This window comes from Echeneis naucrates, chromosome 22, assembly GCF_900963305.1.
Source record: "Echeneis naucrates chromosome 22, fEcheNa1.1, whole genome shotgun sequence".
Taxonomy (NCBI): domain Eukaryota; kingdom Metazoa; phylum Chordata; class Actinopteri; order Carangiformes; family Echeneidae; genus Echeneis; species Echeneis naucrates.
The window spans coordinates 3,769,413-3,788,221 of record NC_042532.1 but is presented as its reverse complement, the minus strand read 5'-3'; the positions used below and the strand labels follow the sequence as shown (position 1 = coordinate 3,788,221).

General features: G+C 40.3%; 3 protein-coding genes across 4 annotated transcripts in view; 1 reads left to right on the top strand and 2 right to left on the bottom strand.

The window, feature by feature from the left end:
- Window positions 1–244: 244 nt before the first annotated feature.
- Window positions 245–6,652, bottom strand: qrsl1 (glutaminyl-tRNA amidotransferase subunit QRSL1). The gene is made up of 11 exons (XM_029494640.1): window positions 6,550–6,652; window positions 5,755–5,914; window positions 5,568–5,666; window positions 5,379–5,475; window positions 5,053–5,214; window positions 4,774–4,949; window positions 3,757–3,869; window positions 2,580–2,772; window positions 2,339–2,456; window positions 1,889–2,094; window positions 245–1,557 (listed from the first exon to the last, which is right to left on the bottom strand). The coding sequence occupies exons 1-11, from the start codon at window positions 6,571–6,573 to the stop codon at window positions 1,340–1,342; spliced, it is 1,566 nt and encodes a 521-aa protein (XP_029350500.1). The 5' UTR covers window positions 6,574–6,652; the 3' UTR covers window positions 245–1,339.
- rtn4ip1 (reticulon 4 interacting protein 1) lies at window positions 6,605–18,011 on the top strand. 2 transcript variants are annotated; one of them, XM_029494641.1, is made up of 9 exons: window positions 6,605–7,258; window positions 7,857–8,008; window positions 12,647–12,715; window positions 12,985–13,109; window positions 13,437–13,485; window positions 13,634–13,770; window positions 14,071–14,254; window positions 16,467–16,559; window positions 16,981–18,010. In XM_029494641.1, the coding sequence occupies exons 1-9, from the start codon at window positions 6,991–6,993 to the stop codon at window positions 17,110–17,112; spliced, it is 1,209 nt and encodes a 402-aa protein (XP_029350501.1). In that variant the 5' UTR covers window positions 6,605–6,990; the 3' UTR covers window positions 17,113–18,010. The 2 variants fall into 2 exon arrangements, with proteins under 2 accessions (XP_029350501.1, XP_029350502.1); XM_029494642.1 differs by lacking the exon at window positions 12,647–12,715 and having other exon boundaries at window positions 16,981–18,011.
- The window catches only part of crybg1a (crystallin beta-gamma domain containing 1a), a 42,368-nt gene continuing 41,470 nt past the window's right edge, over window positions 17,912–18,809 (bottom strand). The window contains exon 24 of the mRNA XM_029494291.1: window positions 17,912–18,704. Within this exon, the coding sequence (XP_029350151.1) occupies window positions 18,616–18,704 (89 nt within the window). The 3' untranslated portion in view covers window positions 17,912–18,615. The remainder of the gene's footprint in view (window positions 18,705–18,809) is intronic.

Below are 18,809 nucleotides of genomic sequence, written 5' to 3'. Positions count from 1 at the left end.
AGGTAGAAATTACCTTTTGTATATTCTGTCTGTTTCCCTGAAATTGCATTAACTCATCCTACTCAGTCAGCTATGAGCAAGGGCAACATTTACGTAATGAACAGAGATCAGGATGAAATGAGATGTACTGGAAAGAGCTGGGCAGGTGTGAGGGATAGAACAAAGATGAAAGAGGACAGAAGTTGATACCACACAAATCCACACGTGGAGGGGAGAATGTCAAAGGAAACAAGAGCCCCGCGCAGGCTCTCTGTGTTCTGCCATTTTTTTAATACATGAGACACAAGCAACAGATTGCTCAATTGAAGGATATATGTATAGTATACATTCGTTTGAATTTTGTCTTTTTTCAAACACCCACACAGACTGATGAAATTGTACTGACCATTGGTTCGACTTTTTGTTCATGGTGGAGGAGCTTCAGCAAAATGGACTTTAAAAAATAGATTCTCAAAACAGCAAACATGTAAACCAGTTAAGATTTTGAAGACAGCTACTTTGGTTAGTATAAGGTCTGAAAGCAAAAGGAAACAGTTTGCCTGACCGTCAAAAATATTAGATATTCCTTCAATGTTTAAAATAAAAAATATTCAATGAATGTATCATACGTGCAAATAAACATTCCAGAAAAGGGCATACTATTGGACATGGTGTAAAATGTGATGAAATCGTTGGTGTGAGATGTGAGGTAAATTACATGTCTAAATCTCTCTGAAACAGGAAGTAGAACTGTTGAAATTGTCACATTTTATTTCATTCAAATTAATCAAAATACAAAAAAGTATATGTGTGTCAACAGAGGTGAAGATGAAAAGTGTTGTAAGTTATTCAGAGGAAGTAAATTGTTGGCTTCAATATAATTCAATCAAAAACATAAAGTCCTATGTGAAAGACCCATGCTTTGATACACAAAGGAGTGCATGGAAATAAATGACAAATCATGTTCTTGTGATCTTTTTGAAAACACTTGTAGTACTTTTTCCCTCCCGTAGGGAAAGGGGTCAGGATTATGTTGAGCTGGAGTTCACTGGGAGCTGCTCATTTTGAGCTCTGGAAGAACTGAGGGCAGCACTGTAGTTTAGTCCAACTTCAAGAACTTGGCCATGGATTGATTTGACTTCAGTAATACCAACAATTGACATAAGCGAATAGACTTGGTGAAAGTATTTGAAAGAAGTTTTGCCTACTTCAAAATAGCAGTTCATCTAAATGATACAGGGATGTATGGACTTATAATAAACACCACTAATGAAGCCAAAATTCCTCACCAAACTTGCATTATGCTTGCCTTTAACTATCAACTTTGTCAGAAGTTGGTTCCTTGTGTCAGCAGATCTCTTCACACAGCAGAGGTCTGCTCCCATTCCATCGTTACTGCATCATCCCTACTCTCAGTAAAGTCTCCATAGTTACTGATGGCAGGAAACTCAACACATTGCTCGATCCATTGAGCAACACTGAGCAGCTTCCTGTCTTCGGCTGTACAGCCAATGAGCTGTAAGCCAATGGGGAGGCCTCGTCTTGATAATGCAATAGGAACTGAAACAGCAGGCAGACCTGTGGTAAAGAAAGTAAAGGTTAGAAAAATCTGAGATCTTTGAGGCTGAAGTCTTATGTTTGCCTTTGAGATAAACTGAAGTAAATGCTTTGCATGTATACATTTTTAGAAAAATTTCTCACAAGTGTGTACAATGTGCCTTTGTTACAGAATGGGCTGTAACAAGCATCAGCTACAGTGAGGGTGAAAGTGTTTATTTTTTCTGGGTATAAGTGTACATAGTGTCTATGTGTATCCATGTGTGGAGAATTTACAAGTTAACAAATCTCCCTTCACTTCCTGTACATGCATGAGTGATGCCACAAGTTTTGCCTTTTTTTCTCTCTGTACCTGCCATGTTAACAGGCTGGGTGAAGACATCTTCCTGTGCACTGCGCGTTCGGTTGTCTTCCTGTTTGAAGTCAGAGTAACAGGCTGCATCTGTCAGGGTGGTGGGTGTCAGGAGCACATCGACGCCTGAGCTAAACACACGCCTGAAATCATCTGCTATCAGCCGGCGCACCTTCTGGGCCTTCACAAAGTAGTGCTGGTAGTTCCTGGCAAAATGAGCGCGAGCATGCCAGTCAGTTCATCCATCCAGCTAAGCAATAGTACAGATTATGAAAGAAACTGATGATTTGAGGGGAGAGAAAAGGTGAAAGTGTCAGCTACAGACTGGTTTAAATCAATGGAAGTGAAATAGAATATTAGAAGTTTCAGTCTGTGCATTTAGACTTGATGTAATTCTCATATGATTTGGTGCTATGTGAATAAATTTGAATGTGAATTCTGTTGTCTTACTGTTTAAGCAGAAAGTAGTTACCAGACAGAATCCTCCCTCTTACTACGTCATTGAAACCCTCATGGCGGGTTGAAGCATACATGGCCTCTGTTGAGCTGTTCACCTCACTACGGTGGCCTAACAGTGGGACAGAAATTTTTCACACACACACACGATTGGGTACAATCTAATGTGTAAGGTGGCTTCCACTACAAAACTTCGCCATCCCACACATTTAACATAATGTAAACTGGTTTGTACCGTATTCGAGGCCATCAAAACGGGCCATGTTAGACGCCACTTCAGCATGGCACAGGACATGGTAGCACACAATTGAGTATTGTGTGTGGGGTAGGGATACTTGCTCCACCCTTGCTCCTGCTCTTTCGAACATGTCGGCAACACGTCTCCACTCAGCTAGAGTTTCCTCAGACAGCCCGGGGGCGTGGTACTCCTGACATACATTACAAAGAGACGAGAAACAAGCAGCTTTACTAAACGCCTGTATTCGCTTCCATTAAAATCCAAATGTCTGAACCTTCTCTACCTGGTACATATGCAGTCATGCACCATGAAAGGGGTTAATCTCGAGTCGCAATTTTTCAAGTGAACTAAACTAACCCATCTTTTAGGGCTTACGAGAGAAAGCACCATGTGACTCAAAATGTGCGCTTTGGTCTCTGTGGTCACCGGTTTCTCTCTCTTGAAAGATATTGATCAGACTTTATGTTGGCAATTAGAACTAACGGCTATTTTGTCACAGAGGTGTTTATACCATACAAAAAATAACTAACTACATAGTTTTGAAACAAATGAGCAAGAGCAAAGTATAGTTGATAAACCTAGTATGCCTTTGTATTCAAACAAAACCCTTTTGCATGTAAATGTCTCTTTATTTTATTAAAGAACACACGGACACAAGTGTGTGTGTGTGTATGTGTGTATATTTAACATACTCCTTAACTAATTAACTAACTAATTGCCCAATTGCACAGCCTTAAGAGCGTGCATGTCATGAATGCTGGGTCTTGTTGGTTTTCTGAGAATCTACTGCACCCACTGGTAAATTGTTTGCAATGTAGCAATAAAAAATATACTAATAACAGTGATTAATCTGGTTAGTCACATTGGACTGCTATTATTTTGAATACTACTGTATGTTAATTTCACACCTCAAATGCTTTACATACTCTTGTATCTGCTATCACTGTATTAAAAATTTTTGAATTTTCCTTGCCATAGCATGAGGATTGCAGTCCACTCCAGTCTTCAATATTCAGAATGAAACTGACTTTAATGAAATCTTTCATTTAAACTGATTTCACCTACCCTTAAAATGCACAGGGCCTCTGGCTACTGTTACGTTGAAAATATGGCCTCAGTGATGCCGATATATTACACAGGGGAGATAGTTATTTCAATACAGAGCTTAGCTCACCTTAGGGATACCTATACAGATGTTCTTGACATCAAACACTTCAGGTAACTCTGTAGGAGATGAAGGAGCAGGTATTGTTGTTGAATCTTTTGTGTCACGGCCCTGGAGGATACCTGGGTAACATTTGCACAAAATCATGGTTAATCACAGTCCTCTATGTGAAGGAGGCATGTCAAAGGTAAACAAATATAAAACAGTTATACCATTCATATTGTAGCCATTGCATTGACAGATTTATAGGTGCTCTGAAGATTTCTTGTCTGCTAACTGGCCATAATGTCACCCATTGGTTTGTGAGCTGCTGTTTTGATGCCTCAATTATGTAATTTGTCGGTTTTTTTAAAGACAGGACCAAACCATATTTGGAGGATAAGGTGGATCTGAGGAGTGAGGTTGGATCTAATCTGCTCTGTACTCTATCCTGATTGTCAGGTAGCTGCCCCCCCTCAGTCTGTAAATCACAATAACCACACCCTAATGCATACCTTCTATTTCCATCTTTTCCCCCCTAAATGGGACCATCATTAAATAAAATTACTATCATATTGTATTAAAGGAGAATTTAAACAAGCAACTGAGACTATAAAATGATTAGGAAAACATTTACCGTGCTAATAGATCAAGCACAGTCTGGACAACAGACCAGGAACCAATATCAAAATCAGCAAAAAGCAGATTTGGCTGATATGGTATGGAAATAAATTTGCCCTCTTTAAATGAAGTACTATGATAAATGCTGAAGAGCAACTGTGAGTTTCTGATATATTTCACCTTCAACATTTAAAACTGTGACAATAGACAGATTGGCAAGCACTTTGGAATACTGGACAGATACACCTTTGGATGGACATAAGTGATTACAATTTTACCCTTCAATCTTTAGGTGATTTAGCTGATCTCTATTAAGCCTCTGTAGAAAGACTCAGGTGGAACTGTGGAATGACTATACTCTGTACAGTAAAAAGAGGTTTCAACTATGAATGTTGGACACTAGCTTAGCACTAACAGGTTCCCTACCTAAGACGATGGCTGCATCACCAACACTGCGAGTCATAATGCCAGGGACATCCATTGAGTTGACCAGAGGGATGAGGCCATGTCTGGACAGCAGACCATAGGTTGGCTTCAGGGCCACAACACCACACAGCGCTCCTGGATTACGAGTAGAGCCGCCTGTGTCTGAGCCCAAAGCCCTACAGAGGTCATTGAAGCAAGAGTATATTTTTATTTGTAAACACCGCTTTGCCTTAACTGTTTTCCCAAACCAATTAATTTGATGTGAATGTGTTTTCTCACAGGTAGCTAGTGAGTGAGGCCACAGCTGCTGCACTTCCTCCCGAACTGCCTCCAGTGATGACCCAGTCAGAGTCTGGCTCTGCCCCTGTCTGCTCTCTGTATGGGGCAGCATGGCTCCACGGGTTTCTGACTGGACCAAAGGCTCCATCGGTACTTCCTGCACTATGACACAAGTAAATAAGTAAATAAAACAGCAATGATCAGAAATCTAAAACTTGTAATCTGTGTCTTCTTGCAGGTGTACACAACTACAACAGCTTTATCAAGAAATATACTAGGATTTGTAACCAGCTGTTACCAGAGAAAAAATATTGTTATGGCCTTACCCCATAGCAAACTCATCCATGTTAGTCTTCCCAATCAGAATAGCGCCTTGGTCCATGAGCTTCTGCACCACTGTAGCACTGTATGGAGGAATGTAATCTGAAGCAGAATTATAATCAGGTTATCATCACTGGATTGGCATTAATGGGAAAATATGGTCCACAGTAAATTATATAGAGGTAAAGACAGACCTCTGAGCATCCTGGAAGCACATGTGGTCTTGATATTCTCTGTGCAGAAGTTATCTTTGACTGCAAAGGGGATTCCATCCAGAGGACCTTTGGGGGTGCCTGAGGGAAGAGAAGGTCAAAAACTTATGGCATGCTTATTAGCCCACACAGACAGAAGAAAAAAAAAAACAAGACTCATGTGTCCAACCTTGTAGCAGCCTGGTTTCTGCTTCTTGAGCCTGCTTCAGTGCCAACTCCTCTGTCACAGTGATGTAAGCATTAAGGTGGCGAGTTTTCTTGACACGGTTCAGACATCTCCTGCAAAGCTCTGTCGGAGAGATCCTTCCCTCCCTGAGCGCGACGGATACCTACAGACGGTAGAAAGAAACTCCTGTGGTGAAATGTAACTCACTTTAAAAGATAAAAGATGTCTCTTTTAAAGCAGATTAAGCAAAAAAACAAGTGTTAGTGATGACAACATGAACATTGATTCTGTTCTATCTATGGTGTCTTACAAAGTCAGCCAACATTTTTTTTTTATCATTTACACCTGCAAAGAAAATATGCACTTCATTACTTGGGGGGGATCACCTTACATATTGATTTCAGCAATCTGGCTTTGCATTTTAAACACTTTAATTTTTGATTATTTATGTTTATCTGCGAAACCTCTATTGTACCATTTAAGCTGTGACATAATTACTATTGCCACTATTATTGTTTTAATTATTTATATTTTGACATCTTCAGCAATTTAGACAGTTCCTTATATAGTCGCTAACCAGACAGCTTAGCATTGAGTGTTTGTGTACCTAAGTTACACAGTAGGAGTACTGCACAACATGTCCGAACTGTTACTTAAATATATGTGAGCTGTTGTCTGAGAAGCTAAAGTATAGAGTTTTATATGCCTTGTTAGCTGAGCCAGTGTTTATCAAAAGCAATACACACAATGACAGACAAGCAGCACTACGGGCAGACAGGCGTAAACATCCCTACTAACCTCCCTTATTGTCAGGCCGAGCATGCTGAGAGGTTGTCTGTGAGAACCTTTTAAATCAACAACAACCTTCACAAAGTGTGCAGCTACAGCAAGCAAGCTGCCATGTTTGTTTCGACAGGCAGCACCTAACAACGCTTTCTCTGATTGGGCAGCTGCGGAGGAAAGCGCGTTCTTATTGGCCGAGGCGCAGAACTCTGATTAAGACGCCGGAAGAGGCATGTCACGGAACAGCACGTTGTTTTGAAATGATTATGGGCTCTTATTATTAGTATTTTATTTTACTAACTATTCCACTTATATAAACGATCGATTAGACACTTTTTTAACAGAGGGCAGACTTTAGTGAGTGATTTCAACGTACTGACTGAGCACTGTGTCCTGTCTGTAGCGGGGACACCATGTACTGCTAAAGCCAGTTTCCCCTTTTGCAAGAATCTTCAGATGGCCTCTGTTAGACTTTTAGTGTATAATGGCTTATTTCATCTTAGTAAACCATCAGTCGGCAGACATAGCAGCAAGAGCAGGAGACTGTTTAGTTCTTCCAGTAGATGCATGACTGTCATGCCAGCTTGGGTTATTGATAAATATGGAAGCAACGATGCTTTACGATTCACTAAAAATGCCTCTTTCCCCGTCATCAACTACCCCAACGAGGTTATTGTCAAGGTGTTTGCAGCAGGACTAAATCCAATGGATGTCAGTATGAGAGGTGAGTAACCTGGGTGGCCTGTGTACACGTATACAGTGGCTTCAGCTTTGGGCTACATGCACAATAGGTAGTGTTGGTTTTCAAACTTTTTATTTAAAAAATATCAAGCTCGTATGATGACATGTTAAACTGTGACTTAAAGTGAGGACGTAAATACTAATATTCAGAACATGAAGGTAAAAACAATAATCCAAGAAAGAGCAGCATAAGAAAAAAACCTAGATCAGATTTTTTTTTGTTAATTGTAATAAATAGATACCTTTTAAATGATTAATCTAATTAGTCATTAAACAAAATTGGCAGCACAATAAAACCCGTAATCCTGCAGATCACGTTTTGTTAAATTTTGTCTTATCTGTGTCCTCTCTGTACTACAAATAAACCAATTTGAATGATTTGATAAATGGAAATCAACACTACTGATGACTGTAGAATTCTAAACATTAGAAGAATAATGTGTTTGTTGGTTTACTATCCAGCATCACTGAAACAAACACGTTGATCTAGTGTTGAGCTACATCTTCTGTCACTTTTTCCGTTTTCTCCTCTTTGGCTGAACTGCAGCTTTGACTCTAATCACAAACTCTCCATCGGTCAGGTGGCTATGGTGCAGCTACACTGTCTAGGAAGAGAGACCCTCTGAATATCAAGCAGTCAGGCAGCGAGTTCCCTCTCATTCTGGGAAGGGATGTGTCTGGGGTCATAATGGAGTGCGGCCTGGATGTGAAGTACTTCAGGGAAAGTGATGAGGTAAATTAAGCAACTGTACAGGACGACTTTCCCCTGCTTACGGAAACTGTGGGAATAACCCAGAAGTATGAAGTGTGTAACCAGTTTCCATAAACAAAAACATCTACCGTAATTTCTGGACTATATAGCGCGCCTGAATATAAGCCGCACCCTCTAAATTTAGAGAGGAAAACAGTTTTGTACATATATAGGCCGCACTTGTTTATAAACCGCAGGTGTCGGAAACATGGGACGAAATGGCATATGGCAGGAAGTATGTTACACAGGGCCGGACGAGCAACCCACGTACCGTCCTGCTTTCAAAAGTCTTCCCGATCGAATTCCGATTGCGCTCGATTCGATAGTTTGACAGATACGACTTTGACCTTGGTGTGTGTGTGTGTGTGTGTGTGTGTGTGTGTGTGTGTGTGTGTGTGTGTGTTCTAACAGGAATGTCAGTCTTAACTGTTGATCAGCTGCTCAGTTCTCATCCTCTCACTCTGGGGCAATTTGTGACGAAACTGTAACTCCTATTTGAAAACTGAGCAGACGCTGAGCGCCACAACAAGTGCGTGAAGCTATGTGTGCATTTCGGTGTTTCGAGGATGTAAAATGTGGACACGGGAGCGATTTAAAAACATATGAAAATGTGAACTCCTCTCCCTCCAGCCTGAGAAAAACACATGGGGAGAGACGAGGGGTGAGCATGACCTTCAGAGGGGCACAGTTCAAATTTGGATTGTCTGACTGTTAAAGTAAACACATTTTTTTTCTCCAAGAGAGGACAAGAATTTCTACTAATGACTCATGTAACTTAAACTATGAGTCCTCCACTCTAAGCCACCTACATTCCGTGCAATACACACACATTGGAAACTAAAATTTTCAGCAGAAATGAGGTGAGACGAGCATCACACTTGAGCTGTGATTGCGTAATAAGCGTAGTAGCTATCAGAAAGCCTGTTGTCACCAACACAATTAAAAGTCTTGCGATCAAAGTGGGGTGGGTTTGATCCATTTCCAGCAGCCGCACACAGAGCTGAGCTGAGGGACCTGCGGTTGCCACGGTGATTTGAGAATTCGCTCTGCTCAGAGCTCAGGCTCTCCCCAAAAGTCTCCCGAAAGTGGCTTCTGACCAGGTCCCGCTCTACTGCAAATTGTGAGCTAACCATAGCTCCGGTCTGAAAAGCGAAACACCGTGAGAGACAGAAGAGTCTGCCGATTCTGACAGTCTTTATTTGAATCAAAAACTCCTTAAAATGAGCGTGTACGCACAGTGCGAAGACAGAGTGAGGTTGTTTTGAGGAAAACCTTGGACTACATTATGTTCAATTGGGGCAGAAACAGCTGTTGCTGGCGCTCTGGGCATCCCCGTTTAAATTTGGTGAGGAGCTCACCTCTCAAAATCACATTTTATGAATCCCAAAACCTATGTCTACATTTTCCCAAAAAATGATGTCTCCTTTGTAAGGTTTGGCCGTGAGCTCGAGTTTAAAATGAAAATGATGGTTATTTTTCCATGCTTCTCTCACTCTAGTTAACGAGCAGCTCCACTCTAACTTTGAGGAAAAAGTGATTTGGACTGCTCCTTTGAGCGCTTGTGTACTGTGTGTACACAGTATAGTGTACTGTTTAGGAGAAAACGGTTTGATGTTAGGGGAAAAGCACAAGATTTCCTCCGTTTTAAAGTTTGCATGACATTTCTACGTGCAGTTATGAGAGAGCTAGGTGAATTTTTTGTGGCGATTTTTCGTCGGCTCCAATTCATTCCCTATGGAAAATTTCGGCCGTTTTTTTTTGGGAATAACTTTGAGAAAAATCGGAATATCGACACGTGAGAATTTAGCACACTATTCCCGATTGAGCCGCACGTTTTGATGTATACATTGTTGGGCTTTGCTCAACGCTGCGGGCCACATGAATTGCCGAAAAAGTGACGGAATAATAATAATAAGTATGGAGAAGATTAAGTAGTGCCTCTGTGCTGAAGCCCGTGGCACTAAATGACTGATCTGAAGAATTTAGTGTGGGTGCGTAAAATTCAATTCGAACAATTTCAATGATCTGATGTGACGTTAAATGTACTGGCGGCACGAAGCCCGTTACCCGTAAAAATCCATAAATTAGCCTCATAGTTGTTTTAAAGACCCCCTAACCCAAATATTGAGTTTTTCAAATTATTAACATGTCTATGCAGTGTTTGGGTTCTGCTACAAGACATTTCAGCTGCGAAGTCTCTAGTGCGCACCGTAACTGAGCATTTTACATTTGAAAATGCAGTTTCAAAACCAGATCTGAAAAAGTTGGATTCACTTTTTCAGCTCCTCAGTTGGATTTCATACGTCACCAATGCTAACAACCAATCCGGTTCATTTACATAAAATATGCAAAGACTGGAATGCAGGAGCAACGTAAAACAGACAGCGATGGCGAACACTTGCTCTGTGTTTGGGTGTGGAGAAGCTAAACGTGATACCAGCCTTCATCTTTTACCAAAGGATCATACCACGTGGGAGAAATGGTTGCAATTTATTTGGAATGATAATGTCCCTGAAAACATTCCAGCTAAAACACAGGTCTGCAGCAAGCATTTTGAGGACAGCTGCTTCTTGAACCTGGCGCAAAAACAGATGGGTTTCACCACGAAACATGATGCTTTTCCGAGCGTTTTTCCTGGGGTTGGACAGCCCACCGCTGTTACCGAGCAACCCAGATCGGGCAGCGGCGGTGGGCGGGCAGTCTGATGCATTTGCATACTCATGAATATTCATTAAAGCTGGATTTTTCAATGAGGGAGAAATAGTGGACGTTTTTAGGCTCTTTGAGAGCTTTTTTTAAACATTTTTTTTTGTGGGAAAGCAGTTTCGACAAAAAAAAAAAAAAAAAAAAAAAATCATAGCAGAGCATTTTTACACATTTTTAATTTTTGGGTCAGGTGGTCTTTAAGCTGCAGCGTTCAAAGCGCGTGGAAAAAGTAGCGTCTTATATCCGGAAATTATGGTAGTTGCAATACTAGGGTGTGAAATTGTTGTGATGCTGATGAATCTTGGTTTTTGATGGATCATGCTGATGATAGCATTAGCATCTGGTGGTGTAAAAGTGTGGTAAGTGTTTTGTTGGTTAATGACAACTGAGTTAAGAACCACCATGTATCTGAACACAATGGATGGCCTAGCTCATCCTATCCTGGCCAGAGTGTGTGCTTTGCCATAATGATCCCTCCACCTGGATTATGCACTGGTGAGCAATATATGACACAAATCTTCACATCCCAACGCCCAAACGGGTAGAATCAGCTCCAGCAGCAAGCTGTGTGTTGCTGAGGAGGCTGTTTTGAAGTACTGTGTCAAACTCAAACAGGGTTCCACGAATCATTTGTTGTTAGCTGTTTCCTTCCTGTGCTTTCAAATCATAATATTACAGAAAGGAATACATTGTCAATTTAACCATTAAATGGCACGGCATAAGGTTAAAATGTTAGGACTGAATTTGATGCTTTTTCTTATTTCATCTTTTACCGGGTCGCAGGAGGTGCTGGAGCCAATCCCAGCTCACTCTGGTGGGTTACAGGTCACCAGTCCGTCACAGGGCCAACACACAGAGACAGACAGAGACCAACAACCACTCACACAATTTAGAGTCACCAGTTAACCCAAACATGATGTCTTTGGATGGGTGGAGCAAACCCATGCGAGCACAGTGAGAACATGAACAGACAGAAAGGCCCCAGGCTGGGAACTGAACCCGTGACCTCCTTATTGTGGGGCAACTGCCCTAACCACTATGCTGCAATGTTGTTGTTGTTTTTTTATTTTTTTTCCTTTTCCCTTGTCCTTTATTCAGCAAGGCTTTAATACTGCTGCCCTGGGCAGCACTGTGAGCTTTCAACATCTGCATCAAAATGAGGAGCATGTGCTAGCAGTGTTAGATGGCTCAGCTTTACTAGAGTGTCATTAAATTTAGATATTTTTGAAAAAGGGTGTTTTGGCATCGAAAATACATATGAAAGTTTTGATTTGAAATGGAAACGAAAGTGTTTTTACTATGATTAATTGAGTCTCAATTCTGAACTCTCATTTCTGAAATTATTTTACAAATGATGGTGTTTTTCCTCTATTTCATATGATTATTTATTTATTTATTTATTTATTCTAAAGAAGCAATCTGCAATATTTGGATGTGTGGGATACACGCTCTGAAAAATAGGGAGCAAATTCTTTACTACTAACACGACATTAGAGACTCATGTCTTGTTGTCATTTTCAATTCATCCTCTTGATCTGTTCTCACTCATACCTCCTAAGTCATAGTCAAATTTACATTTTCATTGACGTTTTTAGGCTTGTGGTATGATTTGGAATACTAATTATGCTACTTGTACATGGTTTGTTGCGTTCAGAAGGCGCTATATATAGTTACAGCAAGTCATGCAGTCCACTTATCTCTTTCTTAGCAAACTTGTTTCTGTTGTCAAATATAAAAAGAAGGCATGACTCATTGTGTGATGTTACAGTTGCTTTGGAAAAACAGCCTTGATGCACTTCTTCTCATGACGCTCAATGATGGTGAACTAGCTGCATAGAAATGTTGACAGAGAGTTGCTTATGTGTCTGGTTAATGGTTATTGTGGTGTTGTGTTTGCCTCTCCCCCAACCACAGGTTTGGGCAGCAATACCGCCATGGAAGCAGGGCAGCCTTGCTGAGTTTGTGGTACTTAGTGCCAATGAGGTATTGTTCAGCTGAGTGATACATGAGCTCTTTGAGCTATAGTGTTACAACAAATGTTTCGTTGAAGTCTAAGAGTTTTTACTCTGGTAAAAAGAAAGAAGTAGATAATATCAGTACTGCTTCTGTTATTCAGTGTTTTTTTTTTTTTAATATATATATATATATATATATATATATATATACATACACACAGTGATTCACATTGATGACGTATCTTGTGTTACTACTTTCTTAAAAACTCTGTTTTTATAAACATTTGCTGTGCTTAGGTATCCCACAAACCAAGGTCCTTGACTCACACAGAGGCCGCAGCTATCCCATATGTGGCCACCACTGCCTGGTCAGCATTGGTCAACACAGGTGGGCTAAGTAAGGACAACTGCACCAAAAAGCGGTGAGAGATCAGGGAAAAAGAATACACACACACACACACACACACACACACATACTTTCCCCTGGTTTTTAATCTCTGTCCACCCTAAAGAAGCTCACTGTCTTTGACCTAGTCAATTATTCCACTCAGTGCTCCTTGTAGGCTTTGCCCAATCTGTAATGGTGATCTCTGTTCTCTGGCAGCAGCTCAAATGCTCCTTAAACTCCAGTGAGCTTGACATGCTGAAGCCAAGAGTGGATGTGACATGATCTTAACGGAGGAGGATCTGTGCACAAGCTTGTTGGAACACATTTTTGAAATGTACACATCTGCTTTTACTCCCTGTAGGATTTTGATTCTTGGAGGATCAGGGGGAGTGGGAACATTTGCTATACAGGTATGGATGTGTGGATACTGCTCATCATGTTAGATGTACAATGACACATACATCTATGTACAACGCATGTTACTGATACTTTGGCATTTTTGACTCATTATGTCTTCCTTAGCATATATTTCAGGAAAGAAATATAATTTTTGTTCAGATGCTGAAGGCATGGGGAGCCCATGTCACTGTTACGTGCACCCAGAATGCCGAGCACTTTGTAAGGGGCCTGGGGGCAGACCACGTAGTGGACTACACTGCTGGACCTGTTGAGGAGCCACTCACTACACTGGAGAAGTGAGGGAATCACACCCACACACACACACACACACACACACACACACACACACACACACACAACTACAATCACTTTGGTATTTAATGATAGTTGGTGTACAGTGACCAGCCCGAGTTACCAAGACAACCCCATCAATTTAGCTGTAGTCAGCTCATTAGTGTGGGGAAAGGGAGACCTTTAATTTTGGTATTAAAGGACCTAGGACTTCTTTCCACACCTACACTTATCTTATCTATCTTATCACTTATCTTTGCTTGTTTCTGTTGTCTGCATCAACCCTCCTCTGTCTCCCCTTTAAGATTTGACCTGATCCTAGATAACGTTGGGGGGGACACGGAGCGGTGGGCGCTGACCCTGCTCAAGCCTTGGAGCGGCGCCAAGTATATCACTCTTATAACACCTTTCCTTCAGAACATGGACAGGCTAGGTATTGCCGATGGAATGATGCAGACTGCTGCTACAGTGGCCACCAAGGCCCTCAAGGTAAGCACGCAGGGTTAGAAGTACTGTCATACATTTTAGTTTGTACACATTTCTCTGAGCTTTACTGCAGCTGGAACAAAAAGATGAACAAAAGTCAAAGCTAAAAACAAAGGTGTGATGCTTTTGGGAAAGATTTTGTAAGATATTTACAGTCTCAAATTATTACTGTCCTCATCAGTGAATGATATTGCAAAAACAAACACAACGACACTGTCTGAGGTTTCATATCTTTTGGACTGCATTTGCACATGTATTAGCACTAAAAACAAGACTCAGCCATTCATTGAGCCAAGTTATAATGAAATAGCAACTTCAAACAGGAAGCTCAACCAGTTTGCAATGGTTTAACTTCACTCAGTCAATCAGTCAGTGGCTTTCCCATTTACGGTTCTGATCATATTCTGATATTCTGACTATGATCACATTTTAGACCAGCTTTTGAACACACCTTTAATAATGTCGTATAATAGCATAATAAGTGAGAATGTTGGACTTGCGCCATGTTTTCCAGTCTCAGTTTCAGTAAAAAGGAAATTGAGATACTTCCTTTTCTTCATTAGCGTGCTGCAAGTGCTATAGTATAACGCTACTGACCTCATCGACACACAAACATGTACATTATGATCACTACCTCTTTCCACTCACCACAAAATCTTCAGTCCAAACTGACTCAAAGTCATCATGGTTGGCAGTTCTACTTTTGGTAAACTAGAAATGAAACATTTGAACTTCCCTTGTGGCTCAATTACACTTTGAGGGTTTTAATTAAATGCCAATATTAAATATGCAGGTATTGTAGCTCCGGTATGATTAAATTCAGCTGGTCCAGACAAGCAACTATTTACAATAAAAATCTTAAAATAACAACAGGAAACAGTAAATGCCTGAGATGAATGTGGTGAAACTACTGTGCAAAACTGTGCTTTGCTTGTAACGCATCTGGCTGAACCATATTCAAGGTCATATATTTAAATTTAAATTAAAAAAGTGGGTTAGTAAGCTGTTTTCAGAGCCAGTTAGCAAATGTTAGCATGCTAACATGCAGAAATGGGAACATGATGCTGCATCACAAGTTAACTTCAGCACTTTTGCTTGGATTTTTCTGTCACAAATGACCAGCTGTAGGTGGGTTCTTTCATAAGATTTATACTCCAGTTACCAGAAAGATACATTTATACCAGAATAATGGCATTTCTGTGAAAACTATTGGTTTATATACAGGAAGGCATATAGTATATGTCTGTCTTACACATCCTTGTGCACTCAGTGCACTACCTATTTGGTAAAAGGAAAACTAGAGCTCAGCTGAATTATAGCTGACTTTAACACAATGTCCTCATTTCTAAATAGGCCTGAAGGAACTGTGTTAAGTAACCTCTTTATATTTCAAACCTAACACACCTACATACACACATGAGCAAACATATAAACAGGCTCAAACATAACAAATCAGACTCAGATCAGGCAATCAGACAATTGAGTCAAACATAAAATGAAGATTGTACAGAACAGGCCGAAAGTTTGGACACACTTTCCTATTCATTTGAATGAGACGGTGTGTCCAAACTTTTGGCCTGTATATGCATCTTTCCTTCACCCTTACTCAAGGTGAGATAAGCTTCAAATAGCCAGGTGTTTGAAGCCGATCTAACCTATTATATAACTCATTAGTGGTTCAACTGCTAAGAGGCAAGTGAGGAATGAAGGTTAGGCCAGTTAGGCCAGTACAATGCCAGTACAATATTAACAACCCTAACCCTAACCCTAGTACTTGACTGAGCCCAATGCCTAAACCTCAACTTCTTAAATCCTTAATAAGTGAGCCACATAAAAAATAATCAACACCAACAGCCATTTTTTATAACTGGTTGTGAAACATGTTTATATCTGCTAATTTCAGCCGTTAAGCAGATAAGCGGTAGAAGATGAATGAATGTTTTTACATGAATACGAAACTTTATAATCATCTTTTAAAGTTGTGTTGCCAAAAGTAAAAATAGGAAAGGTACGTATCAGCACTGAGGCGAGAATGTTAGGTAGACAACTTTGGACTAGTAAACCAGAATAACAAGTGGTTTGAAGAGGAAGTCTCTCATAGGTACATTTGAGTTTCTTCATCATCTAATTTTGGCACAAGGTCAGAGTTTCTGATACACTGTTATTATATTAATACTTGTCTTTATACCTCTCCTCGCATTACATTTTCTTGCAGAACCTTGCCAGAGGAGTTCATTACCGTTGGGGGTTCTTTGCCCCAAGTGGTCCTGCATTGGATGAAATTAGGGAAATGGTGGATGCAGGACAGGTACGGTACCAAATTTAGCCCATGACTAGACAGTGACAAATGGATTTTAAAAAGGCTTGGGGAGCTTTAAGAAAATACTGACCAATAACTCTACAATGAAATGGGTTACAACAGCACTAGGACTGTGCATTGGACTGTACATGCATTTTAAACCCACTTCACAACAAATTAAATACTGCCTGTATTGTTATTGATTGCGAACAGATTTTCTCGGGCTGAAGGTTTTCTTTACATACCCGTTATGTAGTTGGTTGACTTTTAGAATCAGAATGAGAAATAGTTTTATTGCCAGGTGTAAACATACTAGGAATTTTACTCTGGTGTTTCAACCTTGGACAAGGGAGACAAGTAAAAGATAAAAAATAATATGTATATCTCCCTCTAAATGAAAATGCTTGTTGATTGCTTCTGTCTCCATCAGATCCGGGCAGTGGTGGAGGAAACGTTCAAGTTTTCCCAGGTTCCCCAGGCCTTCAATAAGCTGGAAAAAGGTCATGCCCGAGGAAAGACTGTGGTTGAGATCAGTAAAGGGGGAGATGACTGCGCCCTGTAATGCAATCATGAAACTAATAAATTAATGAAAATTTACAAGGACTTATCTGGCGGTCTCTGACTGGAAACAAAAGCAGGTCACCGTGCTGAGTTGAAAAATGACAGTGGCGGATTAGGTGAGAGGCATGATGACCAACTTAAGGTAGGAGGGCTTAGTCTTTAAATGTCAGACAAGTCAGACAAATATTATTAGTCAAGTTTAGTTGTGGTTAGATATAATATTAATGGATTCTTATAGATCTGATTTTTTTTTCTTCCCACAATTAAGGTAAAAATTAAATCCAGCAACTGCTGCCTTATATAAAGAAGCACAATGCAAAGAGATGAGGGAAGGGACAAACAGAGGTAGAAATGTGAAACTGTTGTACGAGGATGACGATATTTTATCTCAGTATGGTCTGTGTCTGTTGTTATTCAGTTTTGACGTCAATATGGCTCCTGCGTAAATGCGTGGTAAAATTTCACCAGATTTTGCTCAAAACTAAAAAGTGCTGTGAGTTCTTCAAAATTTTTTTGTCAGGTGTCACAAGGTCTTCAGCAATATCTGTGAACTTTGTGACAGTTACTTTTCCTGCCGGTTCATGAGTCGCCAAAGCTATAGTGATTGTAGGGCTACGGAGGGAAAGTCTTGAGCTTCTATGAATTGGGGAACAATTTGAATGATTTGTATCACAAATAGCTCAGTGGTGAGAGTAAATCCATCTGAAATTCATCACAGATGAAAGTCATTCCAGTCATTACAGCTTCTTTCTGTTGAGTGTCATTGTGACTAGTAATTAAAATCTAAAGAAAAACAACTTTGTTTTCTTTGTTAAGAGTTTTTTTATTTTCCTGCGTAACCATTTTCATTCACATATTTACAGCCGACAGCAGGCAACATTTGTAGTTTTGTTTTAAATTTGAACTTGTATCTATACACGATGCTTATGTACAATCTATTGCTGTATAAAGTATATTTTGGGTAAAAGTGTAAAAATCTATTAAGTCCTAAAAAGGTATCAAAACTTTACAATAGATCGTCTTTGATCTAAAGTAATTACAAAAAGGAGTGAAGGCACGTCAGACTTCATATTTGCAGCTATCAGTGTGAAGTTACATTCATGTTTGTCAACACTAAGATTAGGTGACAGACACTGAAATCCACTAGGTAAAGTACCAAACAGTAACCAGAGCATGCAGCATTGAAACAGGGCTGAGTTTTCACTACATGAAGTCAAAACACATGGAGTCTTTGGTCTCGAGTGTTCGGGATCAACTGGCTAAAATTACAGCAACTACAGCTATATTACGCCTTTATTCTGAGAAACAGGAGACTATTGGATCAGCTGCTGTATGAGCTTGGTTAATGATTACAGCGTTGATCCAGTCATTGGTTAACCCCCCTGAGGAAAAGGTAAACAAGTTAAAAAGCTACAGTAGAGTATTGTTTCATGGTGGGGGCTGTATGTCGCAGCTGCATCACAGGGTTCAGCGTCCTGACACGTGCAGCACAGAGCTTCTCCTCTCACAGGATCTCTAAGGTCCACCGCTGGGCCAGTTTCTTCTCTTCAAAGGTGTTGAGGATCACCTGGTTCTTGTCATATTGTTGGCCACCTGGGAGACATTGATTAAACAGAGACCTTGATAACGCGTCTAAACTTTTTACATGAAGTGCTAATTTCTGCCCTCGTTTGGCACAGATAAGTACTGCGAGTGTAG

What these genes read in the sequence shown, in the direction of transcription:
- qrsl1 (XM_029494640.1), bottom strand. Translation starts at nt 6,573, where the DNA reads ATGCTCGGCCTGACAATAAGGGAG. An exon ending in TCGGCCTGACAATAAGGGAG is followed by an intron (nt 5,915 to 6,549) that starts GTTAGTAGGGAT and finishes TACCGTCTGTAG; the next exon opens with GTATCCGTCGCGCTCAGGGA. An exon ending in TCTGTATAGGTATCCCTAAG is followed by an intron (nt 2,773 to 3,756) that starts GTGAGCTAAGCT and finishes AATGTATGTCAG; the next exon opens with GAGTACCACGCCCCCGGGCT.
- rtn4ip1 (XM_029494641.1), top strand. Translation starts at nt 6,991, where the DNA reads ATGGCCTCTGTTAGACTTTTAGTGTATAATGGCTTATTTCATCTTAGT. An exon ending in ACTTCAGGGAAAGTGATGAG is followed by an intron (nt 8,009 to 12,646) that starts GTAAATTAAGCA and finishes CCCCAACCACAG; the next exon opens with GTTTGGGCAGCAATACCGCC. An exon ending in TGGTACTTAGTGCCAATGAG is followed by an intron (nt 12,716 to 12,984) that starts GTATTGTTCAGC and finishes TGCTGTGCTTAG; the next exon opens with GTATCCCACAAACCAAGGTC.